General features: G+C 43.5%; 1 protein-coding gene across 6 annotated transcripts in view; it reads left to right on the top strand.

Annotated features, from left to right (window-relative positions):
* Window positions 1–12,837, top strand: part of LOC139780307 (uncharacterized) — a 258,523-nt gene that overhangs the window by 108,534 nt on the left and 137,152 nt on the right. For 5 of the 6 annotated variants that reach the window (XR_011720206.1, XM_071718941.1, XM_071718935.1 and 2 more), the window contains exon 5: window positions 11,158–11,221. The exons of the other annotated variant lie outside the window; for it this stretch is intronic. Coding sequence is in view for 4 of the 5 variants with exons in the window: in XM_071718941.1 (XP_071575042.1) it covers window positions 11,158–11,221 (64 nt within the window). In the remaining variant the exon portion in view is untranslated. The remainder of the gene's footprint in view (window positions 1–11,157; window positions 11,222–12,837) is intronic. 6 annotated transcript variants of the gene reach the window in all.

The raw sequence follows: 12,837 nt of genomic DNA, 5'->3' as shown, positions 1-12,837 counted from the left end.
TAATAAATATCAATTAATGCGACGCGAACGAGTGATTTACACCGCGTTGATCGCTTTTTTTCCTATTCGCGCACTACTCGGCCGCGTGCGTGGTATGGCCGTGGGAATGAAGGGTGGCGATTCCGCAAAAAGAAATTAAGGCCATCTAAACTCCGCACTGCCAACCATCGCGTCAATGTCGTTCTTTGTTTCCTCAAACTGTCCATCCTCTGCGGCTGCACGAAAGATTTTCTTTTGGTGTCATTGAAAACATAGATTTGTAATAGAATTTATTAGTTTGTTAGCAATGATAAACTTCGTTTTTAATACATTTTACATTTAGTATTGTTGAATTCGCAATTATTGCTAACTTTTTATACTTTTCTAAAATATCTCGCATTTAATTCTGGCGAGAGTAAATACATTATTTGAACGTTCCATTTTCACAATATTGAGTCATTTTAATGATATATTTAATGACATACGAATTTATTATATTTGATTGATAAATATTGTCAAGTGATGCACAATTATTAAATCGATCCACTGAGTTGCCTGCGGTCTGTTATCTCTCTCGGCTTGCCTAAATATATCTTAAGTTCTCACGAGATATGTATGTGAGAGTAGCGCACGGATCAAGTGCCATGAACTAGTGCCACGTTCAAGAATTACAGAAACCGAGAAAACCAGTTACGAAGCCCACACGAGCTCACACACAATCGTTATTACGTCCCTCATCACGTACCGCGAGATGAGGTACGATAACCCCGAAGTACAAATACGATACAAGGAGCTCCATGAATTCTTACCTGATGTATATAACAGTCGTATACGACGAAACCTGACCGCTACGCCGCTTAGTAGTAGATGCCTCTTATTTCGTTGACCAAGCGACACGTTTAAATCGCGCCAGAATGTAGACGATATATTGCATCGTCGCAGCAGTTGGCGATCTCTCTTTCGTTTACTTATAATACCTCGTGAAACGCGAAAACACAGATATTGTGTCTTCACGTGGGATAAATAATCGGAATTGCTAATGCATCATAGGCTTAAATTACAACCTGATTATTTAAAATAGCGATGATACTTTAATAATTACGGAATGTTAATCAAATGACATAAACGATCTGTTCACTTTATGTTCCTTTGTCTCAATCGTAATCTGATTAGGACTGGAGTAAATAAAGAGATACAAGCGTTCATAATTACTTTCATTAATACAAGTAGTGTCACTGAAGAGTTTAGCCTGAAGAAAAATCTTAGTTTCCGCTTCGCTTCTGATCTTGTCGATTTAGCGTGTCGTCGAATCGACGAAGAATCTACATGTGACGGACGATCGAAGATACCCACCCGTCTTGGCGATGCTTCAAAACCACAACAACGGTGTACCCTCTAATGGATCCGATAAGGCCCTTCGGGGCTCCTCGCCTATTGGTAGCTATTACTTAGTCGCCGATAAAGCCGGCCTTCGGGTTAATACGATCCTGAGAATAGCTCGGACCTTACCTTCCTCTTCTTCGCTCCTGCCGGCTATCTGCGTCACTTCGCGGCACGTTAATCGTTCTCGGAGTCCGGACGACAAATTGGCCGATAAGTTAGACGCTAATAGCATTTCCCGGATGTTTCATCGAGGAGGTAACGAAAGAGGCCTACAGAATGAAAATTGTTCGGTATTTCTTGTTGGCTTGTTCCTGCGCGTCTTGGATGTAAGCCACCCTTGTAATCTGCGCGAGTTAATAGGCGCAATGGATTCCAGTGTTCAATTAGTCGGATCTTATTAGCGTTTAATCGGGAACGATAGCGGAACTGATGTGATTGAAATATCTTTCGAAAGGAATGGATGGACTCTTATTGGTGTTGTTAATATTGGAAGCGAGAAGGATTGTTTGTTTGATTTTTATTAAATCAGTTACGTTAGTATTTTAGTAATGCGATTTATTACAGATTTACAATTATTATTGTTAATTTTATTATAATATAGTTCTATTAAGTTTAGTTAAATGAGAATTTGATTCACGTAAGGGAAGCAATTTTCATTATAGTTTTATATTTGCTATTAAAATAGAAATCGATACTGGGACCGTACATGAACGGTAATCAAGATAACGAGAGGCGAAGTTAAAATTATCTGATCACACCGACACCGAATCGGTGAGGGAGAAAAAGATGTCATTTTAAAGTATGAGACTGCAGGCGTGCTTAAGCGGCTAGCAGGTAGATTCCCGCGTAGAAACAAACGATCTGTGGGGCGGGCAATAATTTTCCACGATGCGATTGGTCACCAGAAATGGTATTAAAAAATTGGCTGCGAGGTCGGGGCGTTTGTCATCGAGGGCATCGAGCCGCGAGGGTCTTGAATTAAGCCTCGTTCGCACCTTCGAGAGCCCGCGCAGCCGAAGGTGAGAATGTTTCGCGCAGGTATCATCGAGGCGGAGAGAAGATGAAGAGAAGCACGAAACAGGAACAAAGAGTGCTTGCTGCTAAGAGGATCCGTGTTTTATTTCAACCTCATATAAATTATTTTTTCGATAAAGATAATAATAAATAGCGCGCGCGCGCGTATACAAATTTTTTACTCTTTTTTTACTTTTAATTTGTCAAATATTACAAATCGTTTTTTTATTAGATTCAATATTTCAGATATAAAATGAAAGAAATATCGAATAAATATTCTTAAAAAAGAATTTTTTTAAAGAAATTTGGATAGATTTCTCGCTGGAAGATCGTCCATCGAGATCGATTCTTTGAAATCACGGAGTTTTCTTCGAATATGTTATTCCATCGATTCCTGTGCGATATAGCCACGGTAATATGATATCAGGATCTAATTGGCCGCGATTCAAAATTGATGGCGGTATCGAGACAAAAACAGGATAACACATAGAGTTGGCTGGTCGTTTGCGAAATTGCGAAAGACGAGGGACGAGGGACGGGGCGCAGCGCGCCGGGGAGGAGCAGACGGGATCTTTATCGCCTTCGGCCCGTTCAATTCGCATAATAAACAATCCTCGACGGGTGTGGAACGGGACGAGAAACCGGAACATATCTCCGTCGCCCGGCGAGCCCGGCGACAAATAAACTATTATCGCCGGCGACAAGTTCTCTCACGCCTGTCCCGTGGTGGTAGTGCGGTATACACGTGCACGTACAAGCGGGGCCTGCGCCGCGGGCCCCGTAGCCCGCGAGAGTACCTTTAGGGGCTCTCTGCCCCACACACGGGCACGCGTGAATCAAACGCGAACCCGCCCAGGAATGCTTTACGGACATCGAAACATAGCAATGCTTTATGGTGGTCCGCGGCTGAACCTGATTTATATAAGTGCATTACTGCACCGCGGAAAGTGCGAGGAACGCGCGCGGGAAGATGAGAGAAGAGAGGAGCCACAGCGGCGTGTATAGGTACGGTGCTTAGTCGCGACCTATCCGTTTGCCTTCCCTCGCTCGGCATTCTCGACTCAGGAACTAATGAGATTGCGTGCGATAGTTTAATGAATGAGATTGTTGCAGCGCATTATTTTTTTATAGACTGTCGTTTGCGATAGATTGTTAATGTCTAGCTAGGTCCAAAATAACTTGAAATAAATTGCATTTGTTGAACAGTATATACATAAATCTGGAAATATAGTTTATAAGGTTTATCTCTTTGTAATATTATCAAATGGACTGCGCAAAAAGTCGAGAAACTAATCGTATCCAACCACACAGACATTCAGAAAAAGCTAATCGCTAAAGCGACAATCGATCACAGGAGCCGAAAGGTCGAAAGGTGGCGAAGAAAGAGCGGAGACATATCTGGATTCCCGGTGTATGTGGCCGGGACCATCGATCGGTATTATCATCAAGGATCTCTCGGTGTGGGAGGGACGGAAAGAGGAGGGCGAGGGGGAAGCTGCAGATGCACTTCTGATGTTGGTCTGGTTCCAGGTCCCGCTGCCGGTGCACCGGGAGGGATATAGCGCGAGAAGGAGCTCTCCGCGCGGGGCTTAGCCATAATCTGAAATATATTGGTGCCCGGTGTTTGTCCACATCTCGTTGACCGGCATTATAAATCGGCGAAGCGTAGGCATTCGTTCGAGGACATTAGTCAAAGCCGGGGTAATGTCGTACGCGATAATGCGCCTGATATCGCGCGGCGTCCGTATATGCAAGCTCGCGGGGACGTTTGCGAGTATTTGTGTGCCGCAACACGCGGGAAGGTGTGCGCGACTTTCGCAGGTAACTCTAAGAATCAGAAGGTCGTCGACGGAATCGCCAACGACCTCTCGAACATCCGTACCAGCGATGTTATTGGGCGAGGAAACGAGGCGAGACGCCGTAAAATATCGTTGAATAAATCATGTATTGTGGGTGAGCTAATGGCCGCCGTTCGCGATGCGTTCCGATTATCGAGTTTTCAACTTATCGGCGAACGTTGCACTCGAACAGGCTGGTTCTATCCGATGAATCTTGTCGATTACATCGACAGAGAGAATTACGCTCCATTGTTCGCTGGAGAAATGACGATTAATAAATGTTTAGTTGAAAAATTTTAATTTTTATAAATCATGTAACTGTAAATTGAGTTTAAACAATGGATTTAGTAAACTTTGATATATTTTAAATTTAAATTTAATAACTTATTTCTTTACTTATTGTAAAGCGAAACGCGTATATTATGCACACGAGATTGAGAATTTATATTTAAAGCTGCGATACTTGGAGGGTACAAATATTGTACGCCAATGATAGGCAGATATTTTAGATATGGAAGTCTTCATCCCGAAAGTAGGTCGTGTGACAAGAGTGATCCGAGCAAGATGTCAAGTGTCATTCAAAAACTAACCGTTTCCATGAATTGGTAAAGTTAGGGTTCGCGCGATATTCGAGAGAGGGAAATATTCAGCATGTCAAACGGGGGCGGTGAGACAAGTTCAAAGAACAAAATAATGAACAAAAAAATATATAAACGAACGAAATTACGTATGCACAAATTTTTAACGTACGTATGTACATACATGACACGTTGCTGCACTCTTAACATACGTTTATCACATACATTTATATTAATACATTTATTTTATTATTTTTTTATTTTTCCTAATGTTGAAATCTCTTTTCACGAAAGCGAAAGAGAAATCTTATTTCAACGGAGATAAATTTTGCGATAATAATATCACTGCATTTTTGTAGAATCTATTTCATTATATGCATACGCGCGCGCGAAAGTTCTCTATAATTAAATTCGAATGTCAGCATCGATTGTCAGCGGTGCCAGGACTCCGAATCCGACATATCAAAATTTCTACTCGGGAACTAGGTCAGGCGTTGAGGATATGAGCGGCCATCAAGCGCGATTCCCGAACTAACGTGTTCCACCGTCCTCTGAATTCGTAAAGTAAGGATTCGCGAGGAATCTTCGAGGGAGCGAGAGGGTGGATGTTCGGCGGGTTAGTAGCTGCAGAGGAAAGGGGAGGAAGGAGGTGAAGAGAGGAGGTGGCGCAAGAAGAAGGAGAACGGCGCGGACCGGGACGAGAGGCAAAAGAAGGAGGAAGATGGTGGCGCGGTGGAAGAGGCATGTGTCCCAAACGACGTATGCACGCCGAGACACGTAAACGATATATCAGGGGGTTAGCCGCTGGGGACGGACGACCCGGGCCATCTTTCTTCCACTTATACGTGCGATATTCACATGCGCAAACGTGATACACTCTATAGAGAGATCCACCGGCAGATATCCGGCGCTGCCGCTCACGACAGGAGCAGCGAGAGCGAGCGCTCTCGTGAGCTGTAAATGTATTAAGGTTTGACGACCGTGGTGGGACCCCTTTTCGGCTCGGGAGAGGTGGTGGAGGATCCAAGGGTGGTCGTCGGATCTTGCTCCGCGTACCTGTGTACGTGCTACGTGCGCGATCTCCTTACGCCACGTGAATGAGAGATCGACCTCGTTTCCGTAAGCGTGATCTTTTTCGCGACGGCGAGGCAGGCGGCTCTATATCTCCTCCATTGATAATTCCTCAATTGAGTTGCAGATCCCTAGGATCTGTGAAAGAGGATATTGTAGAAATTTCTGTGTCTGTACGACAGTCATTTATGTGCTTTGTTGATAGCGGTTTTATTTTATTGGTACGATATTTTTGTTCGCCTCTGTCAAATCAACGATTATTATTTACTACGAAATTAATTCTTACGTAACTGTCGATTGATATCGGGATACGCGACGTAGGAATTATCGACGAATCGTCACAGAAAGAAACTGGCTACGTGCGCGAGCGTCCGCGCAATGAGGGTGGTGGCTCGTGTGGGGTAGCTCGTTCGTATGCGTGCGCATTATTACGTCCTTATATTATATCGCGAAGGTACAAATGTCTGTACGTATGTAAAATTCCTAGCTCCGGCCGCGTAGAGCCATAATAATATCTGTGCTGATAAATGAGACACATAACCGTACACGGGTCCCGTACCCCCTACCCTCTCAACCCATCTACCGCCACCACCCTCTGTCCACCCTACCATTTCTGTTGCCGCCGCCGGTGCTGCGCCGCCAATGGTACCACCCCGTATGTCTCGGCTTATTCCACTTTTGCGGCGATGTATTACGAATTTTACATTTTACAAACGGCCCCGCTATCTTCCGCGACACGCGATCCTTCGAGGTACAGCGCGAGGCTTGTGATAAAGGACACAGCGTGGGTGTTTGTACTCGGGTGAAATGGAAAGGAAAGCGACGCGGCTTCGAATCCGCGGGAGAGATCTCTTTAGGATATTCGAAAGTAGAAAATGGCGCTGTCGCGCTGATAAGAATGCTGTCGAGTTTTTAGGAACGATTTGTCTTAATCGTCGTGTGTTCCTACAGATCCTGATATAGTTAATTTATATTTAATATTTTGTAACAATCAACCAACAGATATATTTATCAGAATTACCTGTGACATTTATTTTAAGCATGTAATGTGTTTAGAGATGAAAAGTCTTATCTCAAATCTGCTGAAGCTAAATTTATAAGATATAATATTTCAGTATTCGAGGTTTCTGTAGACTTGTATTCTCATTTATTTCATTTATTTCTTATTTACAATTTGCGGTGGAAATAGCTCGAAGCGAATAGCAATAATTATATGTCCTTTAGTACAAAACTGATGCAAATATTAGCTGTATTATTGAAGAAGAGATAGGCGTTTTAGATTTTGCACGATCGCACAGTGCAAACGACAGTTTCTCAGAATTATGGAAATCTCTGGCAATGTCGCTTTCAGAAAATAGCACGGCACGAAAATATGAAAACGGTTGACGAACGAAGGGGAAAGCATTACGTGCACAAGGGTTTCGCGAATGCCGCTGGTGATAAATAGCGAAAGATTTGCAAAATATATCGTGGCAGTAAGACCCGGCTCATATATGGCGGAAGAGGTTTTAGAAGAACGTATATCGCGCGTTCTAGAAGAAAATGGCGAACCGTTTGTGTCCTCGAACATTGCCAAGATATTCGCCAAGTTGCTCCGAATGCTTGTCAAGAGATGGCTCGCAAAAAGGACGTCACTCTGTCTTGCGCGAAATTCGAGTTTTCGCATTGAATTCGTCTGTATTACGTTTCGAAGATATCTATCTCACTTGAGAAAAGATCTCGTTTTATTACTGAAGACTCATACATGAACACGTGCGCGCATTTTTTTTATTCGCTTTCTTTATGCGCGATTATATGATTTACAAATCATCCATATATTATTTGATATATATGAATTGATCGAGGAATCTATTATGACAATCGAGTGCAGTCTAGAAACGTACATTCTGTATGATGCTGCGAGGAAAGGTGTTATTGTGTCGCGCGACTCCTCCTATTTTCTCATGCTGGCGAATTCTCCGATGCGCGCCGCGCGAGAATCGAAAGGAGGCGAATCTCCTCACGCGCGATTATCTTTTATTCGGCGTTCGCTGACACGGGCTTTACCACTGAAAATAACTGACGCCGGTCGCGCCGGTACTGAGAGGCGCGAAATTAAAAAGGAATACGAGAAGCGTCTTTAATCTCCCGGTCTATAAAGAGCCTTCTACACGAAGACGATCGCCGAGGATCGCGGAGCAGCAGAGGGCGGGAGGGGGTAAGAAAGGATTTCGCGCGGTTCGGCAGCAGCCGCTACGTTTCGAAGCCATCGGCAGAAAGGAAATCGGCTTACCGGGCAAAAATATACTGATATTTATGAGGGTCGCGACATCGGGGCTAATCTTCGGGAGATAATAATTTATCGGCTACCGCCGGTACCAAGGAGTTGTATTTTGACTGAAATCCCTTAGTCGTCCGCTCCAAACGGCGATCATACGAACGTCTTTGCGCGCCGGTCTACTTCTAAACCCACTCGACGCCGCGCCGGCCCCTACGATTCCCTGGACAGTGACGTCCAATCGTCCTCCTGAATAGCTTCAGCAGCGTAAGATGCAAAACCAGCCCGAAGGTTCCCTCGTTCGAAAGTAGACTCGGTCATATTATAAATGATTTTGTCGAGTTTTCTTTTTTACAACTAACCACACGAGCATAAATCTGTTCTTGATATAGGTTTAGTATTAAATTCGATTTTGCCAGAGGCAGGAATTTAAATCTTTAATACTACGCGACGAATGTAGAAATACAATTATATAATTTTATAATACATTATATCCAGCGTCTATCAAATATATCAAGATAATCTAAAAGCTTCCCTCGTGAATTAAATCGCGCGCAGGTTTGAAGTCGAACATTGCTGCTTTTGCATTAACAAGTCGTATTTTAGTCGATTTCAAAGACCTAGCTGACAGTATATCGCGCTTCGAAGGGGAAAATAAAAGTAAAGAGAAAATCCACGCGTTAGCGTGTCGATGATACATGTCGATAATCTTCTTGAACCGTGCTGCAGATCAGAGTTTGCATCGTCCGATTAAAAGCGTGCAACATCATTACACTTTGTCTCTGTCTTTCGTGTGGATCGAATACGTCCTTTGATCGGAAGTTGTGTCGCGAAGCCACGTGTATAGAAGCAAATCGTGCGACGTGAAAACGCGGGTAGAATAATAATACGGTCCGATCCTTCTCTCCGTGATACATCGACCGACGTTTCGTTATTTACGGCGATCCCCTTAATCCACCCTAGGAGTGACGAATCATATCAATAGCGATTCCAAAGATCTGTCGAATGCATCGGAATCTCGCACGGTACGCGCGGTATAAATTACAAATTTAAATCGTGCTTGTCATATCAAAAGTAAAAAAGTGTAGCAGGAGTTACCTTTTATGCGAAAAATCGCGTTGCTATAGTGAAAGGAAATTTGTAAGGATACTTTTTATACGTGAAGAAAATCTTCATACACATGTACATACTCTTGTAAGTATATCTCAATTCAACACTTTTGCAAATAGCTTCGCGAATCCGACGACGATCCAGAAATCGCGCGTATATTACACCAACGATAGCTATAACGACTGGCAATCGCATGGACCGTTGACGATGCTCCTTTTTCCAAGATATATCTCGCGTCATCTCGAATTGGTATGCGACACGGTCTTCCAACAATACGACAATTTATATGGATTTGGGAGAGTCTTCAACGTCCTTTCGGATCCACTGCCTTGAGTTTTACTTTCCGCGGCATTCAGTAGCGTCTCCCTGTTTCCCCCTTCTTTCTCTCTTTCTTTCTTTCTTTCGCGTCAGTCTTCTATTTCCTTTTCTCCCGTCGTCACGGCTCACCCTCTCGCTTCCATCCCGCGGATCGCTCCGCCGGGCATCAGCGAGGTTTTATCCCGCATTCAGGGACTGGCGTCATCTCTCATGGATGGATCGGCAATCCTCTTTCGCTCCGCGCCCCTCCGCGCACTTACCGCTCACCTCCCGCCGCCTTGGTTGTAGCACCCCTTCGCCAGTGCCTATTCGCCCACTCGATGGGAGATTACGCCGCGTCTGAATTCACGCATTCACGCAAAGTGCGTGCATCGTGCCGACGTTCGTCGCCGTAATCGCGCGCGGTTAACCCTTCACAGTTTAACGCAATGTCCGTTTGTCACGTGTCAATTATCCACGCAAAAAGGATATGCCAATTTAAGATACAAATTACGAGCGAAAAGATTTACGGATATAATAACACATTTATTGTTGGAGATGCTTGAAAGCTTATTTTCGATTTGTAGGTATTTTTTTCCAACACTGTCCTGGAATGTAAACCTAAATTCGTTATTTTTTATCTCAGATACTTTGCACTTGCAAACAATTGGCAGCGTAATTGTAACGGATATCGTAGCAATTTAAACGATAACGATTACCTGTTGGATCGAGGACCATTCGGTTGAAATCGTTGAGGTCCCTTTCGTTATTTTGTCTGTCCTGCTTCTCCGGCAAACGTATTGGCGTAATACGTTATTTAAGCGTCGTTTTATTCGGCGAGATAGCCTTTAGTGCGCCCAGACGTGCACTTTCGCGACGTGTAACGATTTTGCAAACTGCTCTTCTATGCTAATATCGATAAGGTGGAAAGACTGCGACCGTATGGTCGCCCAGGGATTTCTCTTCTTCATCGAAAATCGTTCTTTTTGACGTTGGTTCTCAATCGTTCCTACATTGATCCTCCCACATATTGCTCCGGAATTCCGAAATTTGCTACATACCTGTTGTGAAATCGCGACACGTAAAAGGCGAAATAGCTAAAGTCGATCGATACCTCTATTTAGCGTGCAAATTAAGGACACGATGCGCTCTTATTCGTATTTTATAGTTATATTTAGCGGTGCGACAGTCTTGGATTGAGAATCACTGCCAGACGAGCGCAGTTTCCAGTGGCTACCAAGAGATGGCAGAGCCTGTATCATAAACTTCTCTTTGATGCTGCGCTTTAAAGTCTGAATTTTATTTGAAGATTATGCAAATTGCTGCTTTGCTGCTTTGTAGAAATGTCTAGAAGTGTAGAAATGCGGTATTCTATTATTATAGAATTTAACAGAATTATATCCGAAAAATATAACAGTTGAACATAATTGCGGAATCATCTCGGATATTTTTAACAAATTTTGTAGCTCTTGTTGTTCATCGCACAAATTGGTATAACACATTGAGCATAATGTTAATGTTAATTTGCAATTTGTAATAAGCGGTACGTTCGTGACCGCTCGCGGAGTTTTATTTTTGCGAGAGAAACGTCGGAACTAATAAAAATAACGTGGCCGTATTTTTCTTCTAGATTCAATCGTTTCGTCGTGATGTCAGATCCATAACAGGGGCGACGTACAAAGGGATGCTGAAACGTGAGTAGAAATACATGTCTCAGTTCGGTACACGAGGACAAATGTGATATAATGTTACCTCTCTGTGACAATGCACAATACGCGCATTTTTATACACGGTCGAGGAAGTTTCTTTTATCGTGCGCAAAGGCGGTATCTGTCTAAATCCGAAACTCTTGCTTGAGTTTCAAATAAATTGGATATACGCGTACACGTGTACACAAGTACACAATAAAGATCGACGTGGTGTCTTTCGTTTATTACGAATTTCTGCCCGGGCGATCCAATTAACGTGTTACACGGAAAGAGAAAAGCGCTTTAATATTACAACGTGCACGCACACGCGGAAGAAAGGTTGAAGTGTACTCTTCCTCAAATTCATAAAGAGTTCAGAGAAAAGCCGTGGTTCTAAAGAGATATTATATACTCTATAGTCTATAAATTCGATGAGATAGAAGGATAGGATACCATCGGCGCGCGTAGAAACTCGCTGCGATTTTTACGGTATTATACAATACGTACTGTTCCGTTCATGCATGCAAAGCGCCAACACGTGGTGCAAATCTTATTCCACGCATGTATCGCGCACTCGTACGCTCAAGTGCGTCAGCAGGGAAGCCTAATCCGAGCATGAGAATCGGTTCGCGTTCAGCGTGCGGCTACGAAGATCGGGGCCGATAATTCAACGCGATATTTACGATATTTATTGACCGGTTGGAACAATGGATCGATATTGTTTTTCGATTGGGACCTACGCGCGGCCCTCGTGCTTTATATGCGGCACGGTTATATTGAACGTGCGTTCCCTACACACGCGCGCGCGAAGCCTCGGATCCAGGCGAGTCAACCGGTCTCTTTTGTGCGCGAGGGAACATAAATAATATTTAATATGACAGTGCGCGAGGCGGCGGAGTTCTGTACGATATATTTGGTATAGAAATGTCACAGATCGCGGCCGTGTCTCGCTGCCAAATGCGGCTCGCGCGGAAAGCGCCTTATCTTTGATCGGAATAATATATTGCGGAAATTTCGATGATAATTTCGTAGAAAATTTTCAGCGAAAGCAGTGAAACGTCCTTTCGCGCAAATATTTAAAGATATTCAAATTGCTCTCGATATGGATTGCAAAATTAATGCGCTAGAATAAATAAAATCTGTGATATAAAATTATTTAAATCGCTTTAAATAAAATCTCTTGCCATTACTCGTCATGAAAGAGCAAAATTCGATTCCGTAATTCGAAAGGGAACTGACGTACAAGTATTTCTTGAGTGGATAGCTAATAAATAACTGCAGGTTGTTCTTGTGTTCTTCTCTTGAAAAGACAGAACGTGATCGGTAACCACATTGTATCCAGACTGTTAGTTTATCTTTTGATGAAATTTCGTACTAATCCATCTTGCAGTTTATCGCGCAGACCAAACACTTGGTAGTGCGCATAATTGTGCTGCACGAGATCGTCCTTCCATGTACGATCGTGCTTAATACATTAGCGTTCCACACAGATCGACTCGGGAGAGACCGTTCGCGACGGCGGGATATTCGCCGATGCTAAATTTAATCCTTTACTTCTTGTACGAGTCGACACTGCGCGTTTGCAACGCAAGTTTCCGTATATAGGATACGCGTGGACTCGC

The sequence above is a fragment of the Temnothorax nylanderi genome, unplaced genomic scaffold (assembly GCF_030848795.1).
Source record: "Temnothorax nylanderi isolate EJ_2023f unplaced genomic scaffold, tnyl_v1.0 TNYL_tig0007_pilon, whole genome shotgun sequence".
Taxonomy (NCBI): domain Eukaryota; kingdom Metazoa; phylum Arthropoda; class Insecta; order Hymenoptera; family Formicidae; genus Temnothorax; species Temnothorax nylanderi.
The sequence above is the reverse complement of the archived record's forward strand: the minus strand, read 5'-3'. Positions and strand labels throughout refer to the sequence as shown.